General features: G+C 33.1%; 1 protein-coding gene across 1 annotated transcript in view; it reads left to right on the plus strand.

Moving 5' to 3' along the window:
• The window catches only part of LOC134717866 (uncharacterized), a 29,753-nt gene extending 19,764 nt beyond the window's left edge, over positions 1-9,989 (plus strand). The window contains exons 7-9 of the mRNA XM_063580363.1: positions 7,133-7,392; positions 7,986-8,013; positions 9,493-9,989. Coding sequence (XP_063436433.1) covers positions 7,133-7,392; positions 7,986-8,013; positions 9,493-9,812 — 608 coding nt within the window. The 3' untranslated portion in view covers positions 9,813-9,989. The remainder of the gene's footprint in view (positions 1-7,132; positions 7,393-7,985; positions 8,014-9,492) is intronic.
• Positions 9,990-18,272: the final 8,283 nt, after the last annotated feature.

Below are 18,272 nucleotides of genomic sequence, written 5' to 3' on the forward strand. Positions count from 1 at the left end.
CTCTCTTTGCTTGAAAGGGGAAAAAGACTATGTGGGAGACATTGATTGCATTTGAAGATGTGACTTTAACAAAAAGAATGATGATTAATCAGACTAAATCACCGGGGTTTTACTGTAAGATCGCACAAACTTAAAACAGATGGGTATATCATGGTTTACGAAGCAAGAAAATAACTATTTGCGCAAAAAGGAAGGCTTTTTGAGGCTATTCCCTCAACTTGGTCTAGTCTTTTCTAGCATGTAAATCATGCAATATACTTAGGTAGGTGTTCAGGAAGACGAGCTTGTGTTTGGCTTTTATGCTACCCACTCCAGGCGAGGACAAAGAGGATAACTTTTTAAAAACTCTTTTTAAGCCCTCATTATTTTGTCAAAAGATTGTACATTATGGATGTAAGAAAGGATACCGCGGTCATTTTAAATGTGGAAAATCGGGTATCCCGTGCACTGCGATGTGTGCATGTCATGGTGACTGTGAATAAACATGAATACTTGGCCAAATAGAAGTAATTTTAAATATTTTTGAGTACTATAGTGATTTTATTTTGTTTTAACCATTCTATCGAAAACTCTACATCGAAGAAATAGATTAAGGACTCTTTTTTGAAATTTACGTCATATTTTTACCGGAAGTGTCATCTTTATATCTAAATATTTACAACAGGCTAGAATAAGTGGTTTTGGTGATAACTTTAAGCTAAAAGATTAATGACAGGCACAAAATAAAATCATTTTCTTTACATTTTTAAAAAAGTTGAAAATTTGAATAAAATACTGATATTTCTATGTCCGCCATTTTGGATATTACCGGAAGGAAGGGTTTTTAAGACATATTTCTTATACATTGTATCCATCAGAAGCACCAAAGAAATGTCCCTACACAATGTAATGATAGTAGCAATACGTTAAAGCACATATCTATGACCCTCCCTCAAAAATAAGCTTATTTAAGTAGAATGTACGCCATGTTGGATTTAAACCGGTAATGGGGTTTCTGAAGACACCTTATCTATTTAATTTATCCGAAAGTAGTAAAAAACAAAGGTCTGTACCAAATATTAGGTTAGTAGCATGATAATAACACATTTTTACACGCTAGCCTTCGATTTTGGGCTGATTTAGGTATGACATCCGCCATTTTGGATTTAACCGGGAGTGAGACATTATTTTCAAATGCCTCCCTATCTGAAATAAAAGAGTAATAGTTGAGGAAGGTCTATGCCAAATTTCATGCTTGTAACATGATGTGCACAATTCGTATGAAATATGCTTGTAGCCGCCGGACTAATTCAGCTGTTGTTTATTTTTAATCTGACAGCAAATTTAAAAATGACAGAAATATACGATTCTTCCGTGAAAAAGGTAACGAGTGAGTAATGTTAACGAATCTTAACATGTATTTAATAGTTATCCAACGAAGACGCGATGTGTCAGTGTAAGATCTCCCCGATTGCCGGAGGCCAGAGGGTGATCTAACACTGACACACCAAGTCCGAGTGGGATAACTATTTTACAATCCAACTGATTTGGATTAGCCGATAAACCATTTATAATTCATAAAGTCTAGTTGAGAACGCCACACAACCATTGTAATATACTTTATATATTACTATTTAATATATATACCCTGTATGACCCCCGGACACGAAGATTAGATATCAAACAATGCCAACTCGCCCTCTGGCCAAACGGCCCACACTATATCGCCACTTTATACAAAAATCGCCCCACTTTTGTTTACCGACTCGCCCCACTTTTGACAAAGTGTAAAATCAAATTGAACAATCAGTCTGACAGCTCACTTATTAACGAAAAGGGTTTTAACCCCACTGAATAAAGGTCTGCCAACTCGCCCTACTTATAAAAATATCTTGCTTCCTTTAAGTATGTTAAATTATTGATAATTTGTATCCTGTTGTGCTGGTGTAGTGGTTTGTTTCGTGGCTTGACATGCCAAAGGTCTTGAGTTCGAATCCAAGCGTATACACTGAATTTTTTCTTCGTGAATTTTGATAGCAAGTCTGTTCCGTACACTTAATTATAAGTTTTATATGGTGTAGTACGGTGACGGAATAGTAAAAATGATTAACAAAGTTTAATTTCACTTTAGGGTATACGGCTAAAAGTTGATATACATCTAGAGAAATGATTTTACTTTAATTTAAGATTGGTCGTCAAAAAGTCGTACGGTGCATTTTTTTTTTAATTTGCCGTTTTGTTAGCAAAAATGACACGAAATGTGGACTCTACAAAGCATGTTATTTCGGCAATTTTTGTTTAAATCGTTACCAAATATAGGTATTCCGTATAGGATTTGAATAGCACATATAATATGTTATTCATTAAGCAATAAAAGTAACATTATAAGTTTTTTGTTAAATAAATATGAAAATACAAAGTTCTAAAACTTTGGACATTTTGTCGCTTCATCGGATTTCAATACTTTGCAAGAACGCACGCATCTTTAAATTATGAACTAATTTATACAGCGTGAAAATTCAGCAAATACTCTTTTCAGTCACATAATTTTTTATCATAATAAATTTCACAAAAAGATGTAAAATAGCTTTCAAAATATTCTCTATTAAAATACAATCTTACTTAATTTCCGGAAAGTCGTGTCAGGTACGGGTGATCTGATATTATAAACCTTATTGATTTTGAACTTCGAGCGCACCATATGTTCGATTACTATATAGCAATTATCACTTGATATTACTTGTATTTGGTCAAAGTTTTTGGTATTAGATTTTTCGTTTGTTGTTTGTTCAATTTTGAGGTTGTGTTTGTTAGGTTTGATTTATTAAAGAGGAATATAAATCATTTAGTTGAAAGTTATTTTTAGAAATTGAGGTCTAGCCTAACCCCAAAAAGACGGCACAACAGGAAAGTCCGTTGAAACTTGGCCCAAGTACTGCAAAGCGGCTGAAACCAAGTTTAATATTAGAAAAATGTGTAATTTGCCAGAAAAGCAGTAATGCAACAGTAATTTTATTTACACATAACAGAAAATCGCGGTTTTTTGCTGCAGCTGGTAAGCGTAAATATGATATTTACTTAAAGGATTCCTTTTTGACCAAGGTACAATAGTCTTTTGTCTAAAAAGGGCACCGATGTTACAGTTGTAGCATATCCTCCAATTATAGACTAAACCGAATGATATGACCACAGTGTATGGCATGAAGAAATGTCTTGACATGTCTAATGATGCTGGACAAGATTACGCTATTCAAACATTTGACCAGCAACTCTATGCAATCGCACAACAAGTCAAATGGTCAAAGCCTGACATTTTTAATCGCCATATTCTCAGGCTTGGTGGTTTCCACAGTTTGTCGTGTTTCTTAGTCTCTATCGGGAAACTTTGGGCCGATGGCGGTCTTCGCGATTTGTTGGTAGATTCTGGTGTGTATGCTGGAAATACAGCCGAACTAATGTTCAATGCTAAAGAGTTTAACAGGGCTGTCAGAGGGTTCACGCTTGTGTTTGAAGCCCTACAATTTCTTTTTATCTCAGCATTTATACACTGGTGTAGGACCTTTGATTACTTCGATAAGATACTATCTGCGTTCTGGAATGTGTTGTTAGAGTTCCATACAAGTATATGTTATCAAACGGACCAAGACTCGGACATTAAAACTAGACTGGAAAAGTTGTTTGAAGATCATGTACAGCCTCTTATTGGTCTGTTAAAAGAATGGAGCCACGATGCATCACCTACTGTCAAATATTGGGACATGTTTCTCGTTGCCGTTCAAATTATGTTGTCAAATGTACGAGCAGAACGACAAGGTAATTGGTCGGCAGATTTGATGTCTTCGTCCAAAATGCTGCCCTATTTTTACATTACCAACCGTACAAATTACTCTAGATGGATGCCTGTATATATTCTTGATATGCTCGAACTACCAGCAGAGATCGAATCAGCTTTTAAACTAAGGGAGTTTTCTATCAGACAAAAACAAGGCACATTCAATGGAACATTTGGAATGATATGGGCACTGAAAAAACCATCATAAAAGATTCAAAGGGTTCCAGTGGTATCGTTGGAATTACAAATCAGAATTCTGCTCTTATAAGGTCGACTCTGACTCGTCATTTGTTTAGTAATAAAATGAATGAAAGAGCAGGTATTACATGCAAAAGTGACAATTCGCATGAGGAAACCAAACTAAGAGCTTTGAAGCGAGACGAAGAGCAAGTACAAGCAATAATAACTCATTTGAACCAAACCATGACTGACCCTTTTGATATAGATTCGACCCTCCTTGTCTCATTAATATCTCAACAGGCATGCATGCTACTAGAGAAGTTCAGGATTCTTCGCTTTCTGTAGTAGATGAAGGAGAAAATATGTGCAGAAAATTTGTTAAGAATGCGCTTTCTTTAGACAAATTCGGAAGCTTCTATAGTCCTATTACCAAGTTCAAATTGAAAACATTTGAGCATATAAACGCTAAGACAACCCTTAAGTCTTAATCTGGCGAAATTATTACCGGCCATATAAATCCAGAAATTGTTTTAAGACGTGCTCTGGTTTTAGCTAACATCAGAGATGACGTTACTATTGAAATTATTCTCTCAATTCCACATGGGCCTATTCCGGTTTCTTTGTTCCATGAAGAAGGAACAATGAGAAAATCGTGTAAATCAGATCTAGTAAACCAGTTTGAAAATGAAGTCTCGCCGGTTCTTTCTTTGCCAGTTTTTGATCCTTTGTTGACAATTTACATATGAGACGGTATGGCTATAGTTCAGTGCATGGATGCAAAGACACATAAAACCTTTGGAGATCGTGCTCTTGCCTATTGCAATTATTTAGCAGTTGTTTTACAAAAGCACAAAAATATACGTAGCTGAAGTTTTTGATCGGTATGATGTAAAACACTCCATTAAGTCAGCTGAAAGAGAGCGTCGTACCAAAGTCACTGCTCATGCAAATGTGTTTCAAATAATTGAAGGTAGACTGGAAGAAATTTCTTTCTGTTAAAGAAAATAAGCAGGCTATCATTAATTTGTTTGGTGACTTCCTGGTCAAGTTCATTAAAAGTAATCCTCTATTAGTGCTCCCTGGACATACTTATTATATGGCAGGTTCCTTTGAAGATCCTGAAATTGCTAAAGTTATTTCTGACTAGGAAGTCGTTGAATGTCCTGAATTGTTCAGTACTCAGGCACCCGCATGATCCTTCAGGCTTTACATGCAGACAAAAGATTGAAAGAGATTGGAAAGAAAGGCAGGATCGTTATCAAAACATCTGATACAGATGTCATTGTTCTCTGTATTCATTTTTTCAAGCAATTGACCAACACGAGTGAATTTTGGATCCAAAAAAGGAAATGTTGGTACTTTAAAAGATATTGATAGAAGGTTTTTGCCAATTCACCAACTGTGTTCTTCACTCCCTGAAATCATTTGTAGAGTTCTTCATGCCGTACATGCTCTCTCTGGGTGTGACACTACATCTTTCTTATTTAGAATTGGTAAAAAGTCAGTGTATAAAGTGTTGAAAGATGCAGTACTGGATTTCAGTGATCTGTACAATTTAGGAGATTCCGACACAGAGACTGCCATATCATGCTCTCGACGGTTTGTGGCAAGACTTTACGACCAAAAGCAGAAATATGCATCCTGCCATCAGGACATTAACAAACTTCGAGTAAAGCTTGCTACAAGCAAGGATTCAAGTCTGGTCAGATTGCCAACCTCTGAAGCGGCGCTTCGACAGCATATCCTTAGTGCCTCATTTCAGACCAAAATTTGACATGGTTCTTGTCTTGCAAAACCACCCCTGCCTTCACTATTGGAATAGGGATGGAAATCATTCAAAGATTCATTGCACCCTGTCTACTTTGAAGGAAACATGTCAGCAGATTTTCTTCAAGACCTCGTGTGTTCGTGTAAGGGAAAGTCACAATGTAAAAAGTCGCGTGTTAGTGTCGACCAAAACCTTGCATGTACCGACTTATGATCCTACCAAGGATCAGAATCATGCAAGAACGTTCATACACATGCCCTAACAGAAGAAGTTTGAGAATAAATTTTATTTGACCGTAAGGCACATTTGGTGCGATTTGCAAATTGAATGTGCATTTCTGATACCTTTATTAAAAATCTAAAATTTTCACACAGTTAAATGCAGTTCTAGTAATCCAAAATACTTTTTACAATTGTGTATATGTTCTGCGCTGGCTTGTGTTCCTTGTAATGCATAGTAGAACATATAAAAAGTTTTTTGAAAGCCACATATCACTCTGTGTTTATAGAGTTTGTTGTCAATTTTGCGTGTACCAACCCTAATCTAAGTGTACAAAACTTAATTGTTTAACTTATATTGGGTAATAAAAGATATTTATCTTAAAGCAGACATGTTTTTTCGTATTTTATATTCATTTATTATAGTTTTGATGCTTGTAATAATGATTGTTTCGAAATAATACTTTCTTTTTAGTTAAAAATCATCCCCCTTTTTTTAAAAGTGTTTCAATTTATCGAAACAGTTTATTTTAGGATGATTTTTTAATTTGTGGGTGAAAAATTGAATGAAAAGACAGAACCCATGCTGTTTTGCTAAATAAAAATATGCGATAAGGTATTTTAGTTGCTATCTAATATCCATTGCAATTATGTATGGAAAATGGTGGTTGACCTTTGATCTCAATTTCTGAAAAACTGCACCATATTTAGTTTTGACGACCAAATTAATTTTAAAGTACATATATTTTCGATTCGAATGATATATGATACAGCCGTATACCATTTTTGACGATTAAATTTTTCAAATGTTCATTCTGGTCACCGTACTAAGACCGTACCTTGACCTACAATGGTTTACTTTTCTTTTATAAATTGTGACTTGGATGAAGATTTGTCTCATTGGCACTCATACCAACACAAAAACCCGATCTACATCGTGAAGTAAATGAAAAAGTGTACTAGTATATGATATGGCTGTTTCAATATTACAAACCTTTTTAAACAGCAACTAAGATATTTCCCTGTGCACATATCTTAATTGTGTCACGAGTTCATGCTGATGTGATATGAAAAAAGCCAAATAGTTTTTTTCTAAATATTTAGACATTATTAAAAATAACTGAACCATATTTTTTAATTCTATTGTTCATTTAGGTATACTAGATGCTGTTCTATCGATGCTACTGAACGACGCGCAGCTTCTTCGCATTTGCAATAGTTTAACAAAAGAAGACGTACGCTGCTTGGCATTGAATCTTGGGGTCTCGAATACCAAACTTGATGCAATTGATTCAGATTCGACATCTATGATTAAATTTTATAGCCTTCGAATCTGCAGAGAAAAGAATAAATCATGTAAAGATTTTGTCAAGGCCATGGAAGCTGCTGACATTAACAGACATACCATGTGTCAGGTACGTAAAAATGGGTCAAACTTCAGTTGATTAATGTTTCACAAGGACAGATTTTTTTCTCTCAATAAAGCCGACAAGTTTGATTGTTTTTATGCAAACAAGTATTATCATCCTCCAAGTGTTGTGATACCATTAACTATTTAACAAAATAAAGTAACACTTATCCAATCGGCATGCTTTTTGTGTGAGAAATGTTTTTGTTTGGTTAACCTTCATTGCGAAATTATGTGAAAACAAAGGATGCAAAAGTAATAAACCAAGTGGGGTGCTTAATCATCAAACGAAACCCTTCTCATGATGTAAACACTAAATAGAATAAAAACTGTGTTCATATGCAACTACATGGACGGGGCGGCTTTTTTATATTTGTAAAATATATTGTTGGTGGACAAAAGTATTAAGAAGATACAATCTGAAGTTAAGAAGCAACCAACAGCATAGCCAAAATATGAATGGCGAAAAGAAAACAGCAAAAACAGATATAAAATAGGCAAACTTACGAACACACGAGAGACTGGTGTCAAAATGAGGTTTTAATTGGTTGCCTTATTTTTTACAAATCAAAAATGACTCAAGTTTGTGTTTAATTGTAGATTCTGAGACAGGAAGAAGTGGAGACCGGTATGATATATTATAAAACATATGTATTATAGCAAAAAAGAAAATCAAAAGAATATTCAACTATGAGGAAAGGTTAAAGAGGAAAGTCCCTAATCAAATCTCAAACAAATAAAACGAATGGATAATAATTGTCATATAACTGACTTGTTACACATTACATGCATTTGCTTATGTAGAAAATTATGGATTATACCTTGTTTTAAAGGTTGCGTAACCTATCACTTGTAAATATCACAAATACCACTGTACGTAAAGTTTTCTTTTGTCATGTTTGTTATATTTACATAGGATCCAATTCTTTTTGGGGCAATTTGATGTCAGCTGATTATGTTTCGCTTTTAAGAATTATTTAAACCAGACATTCATATCATAACACAAAACCTACCAATAATTATTACATATATCTTTAATATGTGATCATAGGTATAAACTTACTCTTTCGCTTGTCAAGACAAAATACATACCGTAAAATGTATAGGGATTCAGTAAAATAAATATTTGTATGTCCACGTCAAAAGTATAGGCTTTAGATATAATTTCAGACCCTTTGGCTGTCGCCAAACAAAAAGAAACTACAAGACTTAGCATATCGCATATTAAGTTACATTTATATTGTTTCAAGTGCATTTGCAATATACAATAAAGCTGTGAGTAATCGGATGGAGATGATTCCTATCAGAAGTTTTATAGAATACTGTCGTTTGTCTTGATTTGCTACCGGGTATAGCATTTAGTGGCAATGACAAGAATATGTTTTTTCACCATAGTTTATTTTTGAACCGAACCAAAGCGAAAAACAAGTATTTGAATTATAAGGAAATCATAATATCAAACCGCTGTTTAGTGTAAGTATGAAACTTATCTATTCAAGTATAATACACTTAATAAAGATAAATTATTTAACATATTAATGGATAGAAAATGCTGTGGTGCCAGAATTAAATTATATACAAACAAACGTGTAATAATAGTTATCAAAAGTACCAGGATTATAATTTTAAACGCCAGACGCGCGTTTCGTCTACATAAGACTCATCAGTGACGCTCAGATAAAAAAGTTCAAAAGCCAAACAAATACAAAGTTGAAGAGCATGGAGGACCCAAAATTCCAAAATGTTGTGCCAAATACGGCTAAGGTAATCTACTCCTGGGGTAAGAAATTCCTTGGTTTTTCGAAAAATTTAAAGTTTTGTAAACAGAAAATTTATAAAAATGACCATATAATTGATATTCATGTCAACACCGAAGTGCTGACTACTGGGCTGGTGATACCCTCGGGAACGAAATGTCCACCAGCATAGATAATAACATAGATACCAAACACAGAAGAAAATTCAAAACCATAATAAAATTTAAATATCAAAAGCTCAAACACATCAAACATACTTATGACGATTGTGATGATTTCTTGTCATGGTTTTTATAAGAAACGTCCTTTCTATCTTAAATTGATTGCTAGTCTACAAATACTTTATTTAGATTTACCTGATAAGATTCTCAATATACCGCCAAGTGATGAAATGCTTGACAAATTGTGTCTACGAATTGGTAAGGAGTGGATGGTTCTTGGCTTAGAACTCGGTCTTGAAATCGAACGTCTGGAACAGATAGAATACGACAATCCAAAAGTACTCCGGGAAGTCAGCAGGCAAATGCTATATTGCTGGAGAAACCGAGGCGATAACTCAACAATCAAAGAGCTACTCCATGCTTTTGAAAGATCTGATAGAAATCCACGTCTGATTACAGAAATTTTAGAAAATTGTGAAAGCTATCCCAAATTAATCCCTGTTGATTGACATGTCTAGGATCCAATGTATGACAATTTCTTGAGTAACATAAAATATTTATGATTATATGTATATTTGTAAATATATTGTGATGTACAAATTATATCATGTGGATTTTATAGCTTCAAAATGTGTATCCTAGTGTATATTGTGTCAATATATTGGCAGTCCTATTTTCACTACATTTATCATATGATTTGCATATTTCAGAGTATAAACAAAACAATGTTGATGTCTATAGAATATTTAAAATAGAATTTAAACAACATTTTGAAAATATGAAACTTCTTGATAAAACAACAAGTAGATTTTTGAATGATGTTTATAAAAAAATATAATAACCATATTGATTATTGTGCATGATCATTCTTCTGTATTACTATATATATCATGTAGAAAAACTCAAATGTAAACAAATGTATTATTTTAAGATGTTTAAATGTGACGCATGGTCAATGTTTACCTGTAGGACATGCATTTTTACCTCGTACTGTCTACTGTCTAATTACTGGAAAATATCTAATATGTCAGGATAAAAAAAATCGTTCTTGATCAATTTATCATAAGTCAATGGAAATTTAACAAAACTCACCTTTAAAAATACTCAATTTAGATCCTTTGCTCCTGAAATTATTCCACGTGTTATCCTTCAATCATTCGATCATCTCAATTGTCACGAGATTATGCCGATCAAGGTTAAGGGTCAATGATTAAATTATAACCAACATCGGATAATGAATAGTAAAAATTTCGTATTTACGTTACATTATGATTACTTCCACAGAACTAAGAACTTAGACAAATTGTTAAAATCAATGTATTGTATTTATAATAACTAATCATAATAAATATATATATAAATATAAATTTACTGTATAATCATCCTGGTTAAACAGTAACTTATTCACAGGGATACCCGGCTGAATGCTGTGAGTCGAGTAAATTTTTAAACAGCAAAGAAATGTGCAATAAAAGATTTATCGTTTAAAAAAAACCAAAAAACATATTTAACGTCTGCTCTTTGGTCGGGCTGTTGTCTCTTTGGCACATTCCCCATTTCCATTCTTAATTTTATTGAAGTGTTAAGGAGCGGGTCTAAATCAACTTTTTTTTCTAATATAGGAATTTGCTATTTTTTTCTATGATTAAATTTATCGTATACCTTATAAAAATATAAAATAAAATATGGGGTCACTGTTCATTTTGGCTCACAATCTGCCACCGAAAGAAGCATACAGTTTTGTTTATGTCATATTTTTTATGTTAAACTAATAGGAGAAATATTGGAAATTTCGAAATAAAAAAAGAACTAAATGACAGAAAACGCATGAATTTTACAATTATCTAGTTGATGTACAGCTTGTTCGAGAACAATAATAAAAGTATAGGTCACCGATGATTTAAAAAGGGTATTTCAATTTAAACGTCAACAAAATACATTTTTGCACCAACGGGAGATAATTTGGAGCTTTTTTTTAATGATAAAAACATTTTTAAAGTCATCTGTGGCCAAACCAAATGGATTTGTCTGGGTAATTTTCCTACTGTATTATTAAGTTAAAACTAATCTTAAGTGTAATAAATGTAATTTGTAATGAAAGGCAAACAATTTGTTTACTGCTTTTTAAAACACTTTCCTTACTGAATTGTTTTTTTCCGCGACGTTGTGTGACCTGATCAAATTTCCGCGCGCAGTTTGCCTGGCCTGAATTAATTTGACGTGTGAATGGGAAAAAAATGACGTTTTAGAAAAAACGTGTGTATCTTTGTTGTTTCTCATCAAATCGGTTTCAAACTCGATATTGTTACACTTAAGTATCAAAGGAGTGTTGCAATATAAATAAATTTACATGACAATACCTACTTTTGATTTTGTTTAACCTTTTGTGGAAAGAAAATGACGTTTGATTTGCAAAATCTTTTTTTTTTTGTGACCGGTTTACATTTTTGCCTCCCATCTTCTAAATTAACAATACAAACGGTAATTAACAATTTCGAGTGTTCCTTTATCGAAGTTTTATAGAAAAAAATAACTCCAGAGTCAAAACATAGCTTATTAGTCAGAATAAATACGAATGAAAATGGTTTGTCAAATTCCGCGGCGGCCATTTTTTTACCTGTACAATGCAATCACCAGATAGGAAGTTGTGTCCCTGGATAAGTTGGAGTTGTCTTTCTTAGTCCGATGTTTTCTTTGAATTTTTGTATGAATATAGATATAAATTGACTATTGGGATCTTTTGTGGAATTTTTGATATTTTAATGGAGATATCTAATGATATTTTAATCTGGTAAAATCAAAACTTTTGAGATTAATATGTGCTTTTTTTTTAATGTGCAAATAATTTTTTCTGTGTTTTTTTTGTATCAAACCACTGACTGCATGGAAATATTAATTAAATGTAAGATGACCTGACACACTAATCCATGTACATTTAACACTTTAATAATGTGTTGATAAATTAAGTGAGACATAATTAAATGTTGAAAGACAATCGTGAGCTTTTAAAAATAAAATTACTTTGAAAAAGTCTATGATTTATTTTTAAAATTATTTATTATAAGTGTCCTGACTCCATGGGATGCTAGAATTTTCACTGTCTTTGGTTTTGTATTGTTCAATGATGAAGATAATTTAATGTTCCTTATTAAAAAAAAATGACAAAAATTATTAAATGAAAATGTCAACTGTAACAACAAATATAAATTATGAATATCCTTTCAACAACTTATCTGTGAAAACCTTTTCAACAAATTATGTATATAATATCCTTTCAACTTTAAAATTGTAACAAAATAACTGTTAAAGTTTAATTTTTGACTGAGTGGGAGACAGTGAAGCAATGGGGTAGGCAAAGGGGTTTTCTACATTCAACACAACCATATTTTGAAACCTTTTTTCCTGTGTACCTTTAATATTTACCCTAGCCCAGCATATGTGACACCTTATCTTGTTTCCCAAAGTCTACTGGCAAACAGAGTTAACCTACATGTGTTTGATCTGTCTTGACGTGGTAGATTTCACAATATGACATACACTGTGTCTGACGCTACCAAAACCCAAAGTTTGATGGCCCATAGGAGGCTTGAATGCATCCCTCCCTTTGTAAGGTATCATGAATGGTCACCTATCGTTTGGGGACATGTTGGTCCCTCATTTTTGTCTGTTAAGGGGGTCTTTTATTTCTGAGTTTGTAAGATACATCATTATTAGCCTCCCATCTTTGCTCACCTCGCTGGTGCGTATCAGTGAAGTGAAGATACCTTATTATCTGCATAATTTCGTCCATATCTTTGAAAAATTAAGAGACCATGAGTTATATTTTTAATAACTTTAAACATGATAAAACCTTCAAGTGTTGGGATTAATAAATTTCAGGATAAAAACAATCTATGTACATTGTCAGAAAATATAACATTTTTGTCCTAAATTCTAAAGCTCATACAATTATATTTTATTTTCCGTCAATGTACATATATATTGAATATGAGAATAATTGCCTGTTAATATAAAAATATTTTTTACTTTAATACATGTGTGTGGCTCTGATCTGGCTGCGGTTTAACATCTTAGATTTGAGATGATTATATTCACATTTATATATGATTTATAAAAACATTACCGGTTTCATGTTAATTATCAAATCATTGCAATATTACTTTGCTCTTCATGGGCCCTTTAATTAGAATAAAAATATCTTATCTCTGGAATCAAAATATCCTATCTTTGGAATAAAAATGTCTTATCTTATCTAATTATAACTATCAATTATTTGGTTGTGAGATAGAAACATCTGGAAAAAATATCCTTCTTTGGGTCTCATATGTTTTGTGGACCAGTTACTTCTGGGATGAATGGGGAAGACCTCTTTCAAATTTCAATATATAAAATTCTTGGTGCCATCAGTCATTGTTGGGGGACATATTTACATCTGCCAGCTGTAATTTTTTTCGTCTGAAAGTTCGCTGACCCCTTCTCTTTCAACATCACTTCAAGGGTGATCATGAAATCATCACCGATGTCATTTTGAGGTCAATGCATTTCATACCGTTGACCAATAAGATCTACTTCTCCCACCGAATATCCCTCAAACTCGTTCTCAGAACTATCGGACATTTTTGTGTCTCAGAATGTTACAGGCACGATACAGACCATGAAACGACATTTTACTAATATTTACTATAATTTTGCGTCCTTGACATAGGCAAGTGAGAGAGGAATGTGATTGGATTGTTTTATTTAGAACTTCCATAAAAGGAGTGCGACCTTTTGCACTCGTGGGAAAAATACAATTACCGCGCCGACGGAAGTCGGATTATTACTTGATTTTATTCTCCGTGCAATTTTTAAAATCGTTTTTCGTAATTTGAATCATAATGTTAATCAAAATATTCATGAAATTAAATTCAACTTTCAATCCAAATAACATTTTTTCGACGAAAAAGATCACATGTTCGCATCACATGTCTTGTACAAAATGGCGGCGGCTTATTTTGTTTGTTGACGCTACCGATCTTTCATTGTATTGAAGTATATATAAGGTATCAAATTCAGTCAGAATTGGTATTCTTTAACTGTGATATACAAGCTTCCTGAAAACCTCTATATGTATTGGTTAAACGTAGCTTTACGGGGGGAAATGAGTTAAAAGACACAAAAAATATGATTATCACTTGATTGTCTATGCCTGAAAGCATTGTTCGGCCTGGCTACGGGGATGCCTCAACACATTGTTCGGCCTGGCTACGGGGATGCCTCAACGCATTGTTCGCCTTGAAAGGGTTAATACCCGCGGCCTCCTTTAATAACCAATTGCATACCTCACTTGATTTTATGTTTTAAAAACAGATTTGAGTCTATCTTTTTTTTAGTTGGTCAGACTTTTATCCGCATATGAGTGTTTTTATTTGTTCAATTGATATGGTTTTAGTTGATTTCATTTCGTATACATTAAATTAATAATGTTATTGATGATGAAATTCTATGTCAAATGTTTTTGCAAAATGTTTTTTTGCATTTGATGATTTCGAATAAATGATTTTCTCTTGTTTCAATCTTGTTAAATGAAATATCAAATTAAGCTAGGAATTTGACCTAATGAAACGAATGCAAGTCTGTATAACAGTTTTATTATTCAGTTTTATTTGGACAGGTACCAAAGTTTTCAAATGTATTCTGATCAAAACTTGAAAAAAACAAAAACAGTACTTGCTATTTGTAATCAAAATATGCTGTCAATTTGCAATATGCTAGACTCTATGTTAGATTTTATTTCTATGCAATACTTGCAAATACAACACTATTGTTCAGTATTTATTTAGTGAACTAGTATTTGTGATGGAAGTCGTCATAGAGACGAGTTAAGAAATTTGTACGAGCATTGATTTCATAATTTATAAAATAGAGTTAAGAATGAAAATGTGGAATGTGTCAAAAAGATAGACGTTTGATTGTTGTCACAATCTCCAACATATTGTTGTGGGTATGAAAATTGTATGGGATTTTACTGTAGGATGTGAGATTTGTCGAAAACGATTTTATGGCCAAACCTATCACATTATTATTTATATATCCGTATACCTGTTCGATAATGGAATTCGCTAACATAGTTTTTGTCGAGCCTGCAACTTTTGTTGCAGAAAGCTCGACATAGGGATAGTGATCCTACGGCGGCTACGGCGGCGGCGGTGTTAGTTAACTTCTTAAAAGGCGGCGGTGTTAGTTAACTTCTTAAAAGGTTTATATTTTAAAAGGCGAAAGACCGGGATGCTTCATACTTTGTATATAGATGTCTCATGGAACGAAGTTTCCGTCAGTCACATGTCCAATGTTCTTGACCTCATTTTTATGGTTCAGTGACCACTTGAACAAAAAGTTCTGAATTTTTGTAATGTTGAATTCTCTCTTATTTTAAGTAATAAGATAACTATATTTGGTATGTGCGTACCTTGCAAGGTCCTCATGTCCGTCAGACAGTTTTCACTTGACCTCGACCTTATTTCATGGATCAGTGAACAAGGTTAAGTTTTGGTGGTCAAGTCCATATCTCAGATACTATAAGCAATAGGGCTAGTATATTTGTTGTATGGAAGGACTGTAAGGTGTAAATGTCCAACTTGCAGGTGTCATCTGACCTTGACCTCATTTTCATGGTTCAGTGGTTATAGTTCAGTTCGTCAGTCAGTCCGTCCCATGAAACTTTCGTCACATTTTTCTCAGGAACTACACATCCACCCTTTCTGTAATTTGTAATCAACATTTATATATGTCAGCCATACCGTGTGATGCGTTTTCAGACTCATCATTCATCGACTTCCTGTTTACTGAACACTTGCATATTTTTACACTATTAATATCATCCACTTGCGGCGGGGGTATCATCAGTGAGCATTAGCTCGCAGTTTCACTTGTTGGTCTTTGGTTTTTTTTTTATCTTGTTTAATATTAAGTTTATGTGACAGTTGTAATAAAGCTTTATACTTAGGACTATCAACATATTCTCAATGATTAGTAAAGAAGGCGAGACATTTCAGTGTGTGCACTCTTGTGATAAAATGCATTATTTCAATGTTTATCCCGCTTCCAATGCACGAGAAATCACGTAAAACAAGGAATTGGTTGGCAAGGAAGAATGGAATTAAATAAGAAAATACGTGTTGAATTATCGATCACTGCTACGATTTAGTGTTTTTCTTTAGGTTACTCTGGCTTTAAAACTTCATGTCTATTTGTTTCTGATTCGTTCAGTTCAGACCTTGATTGGTAGTTAACTCCCTGTAGTTATAATATTAAAGAACAATTGTGACTTCGTGGTATTTTTTACTACTTGTATTGTAATATTGTTACGTGTTTGATTATGATTTATCCTTTCATATAGAGACATATAATTCCTAGCTAATGTGTTCGAACCGATCTTTTCTCTTCTCTTTTTAAAAGATTCGAAAACTTGGCTAGCAAAATAGAATTAGACCAGTATAGCTCCTATGTATTTAAAAATCCGCCTGTGTCCAAACTGTACATTTAAGATTTTCTTCTTATACGAAAAAGTACTGTTGCATCTCTCAAGATAAACCTAACACTCTAAGATTTAAATTGAAGAACATTTCAAGCGTTGTCAATATAATAAATTTAAATGCGTCTGTCGTACAATGAAAGGGAGAGCGCTATAAAACCAGGTCCAATCCACCGTTTTCTACTTAAGAAAATGTATGTACCAAGTCAGAAATATGACAGTGGTTAACAAATCGTATGATGCGTTTTAGCTTTTGATTTTGCCATTAGATTAAAGACTATCCGTTTTGAATTTTACGCTGGAGTCCATTTTTTTTGTAATTTTTCTTTCTTTTCAAAAATCTGAAAATGAGAACCCCGCAAATTAAAACGAATCACAAATAACAGTAAATGATGTTACGATGATGGCTGTCCATCAAACTGTTTACCAATATAACCGTCTTTCGTGGTATAATCAGCTGTCGATTAATCTAAATGTAACGTTCCTGAAGTCCAGTTGGAGTTGAAGAAAAACAATATTTTTTTTTGTCAAACAATTCGTTATCATTTTACTATGACAAAGAAGGATGTCCAGTATGACCCCTTTTTGGCCCCAAAATATAGCAGTTTTACAAAATTGTGAAAATGTAATCTTTAAGCTATTTATTGGAAAGTAGAATGATTTTGCTACATGAATATGGGCTGTTTTTGACAATACAACGCACATATATCGGGTACAAATGTACTAGCATCATAAAGTCATGCTAAATGACTGACATCTTCAAAATTTTAGCATTTTAGTTAAATTTTAGACGGTTTCCGTCTTAGATGAAAGTGGCCGCATTCGTGTTCATTCATAATATTGAAATGTAAGTTGTATTTGATGATAATACATAATATATACAAAGGTTGAGAAATAAACACGGTTGCTGCCACTTTCATTTTGACAAGAACTTTCTGAAAAGCGTCGTTTTTTGGAATACTTGATAGATTTTTCATATTTAAGCTTGAATGTGAGCGTTTTTAATGATTCAATCAGTTATAATCTTTCACATACACTAATTGAATCAATTGAAAAAGACACTTAAATAAGTGTTTAAAAGTGTCTTAAATATTTCGTCAGATGAGCTTGAAAATTGAGGCCAAAATCGGCCCTTACCTGATCTATAGCTACTCCTTTGACATTATGATAATAACTAAACATATATTAGACAATGTTAGACAATATAGTTCAATGAGCAAATTATAATTAATGAAATGTTTGCAATACATGCTAATTCATCAGGAATATAATTCAGTAGGATTACATTTTTAAAGTAAAAACAAGGGAAATCAGGGATAAGGCAATATCAACAATTTAAACATCAACTGTCAAAGACCAACGACAAATGCACCGTCAGCAACAACGAGCAACATGAGAAATCATATGACATGGATATCATTAATTATCTCAATATTATTAAAGCACTATTTGATAA

The sequence above is a fragment of the Mytilus trossulus genome, chromosome 5 (genome assembly GCF_036588685.1).
Source record: "Mytilus trossulus isolate FHL-02 chromosome 5, PNRI_Mtr1.1.1.hap1, whole genome shotgun sequence".
Lineage (NCBI taxonomy): Eukaryota > Metazoa > Mollusca > Bivalvia > Mytilida > Mytilidae > Mytilus > Mytilus trossulus.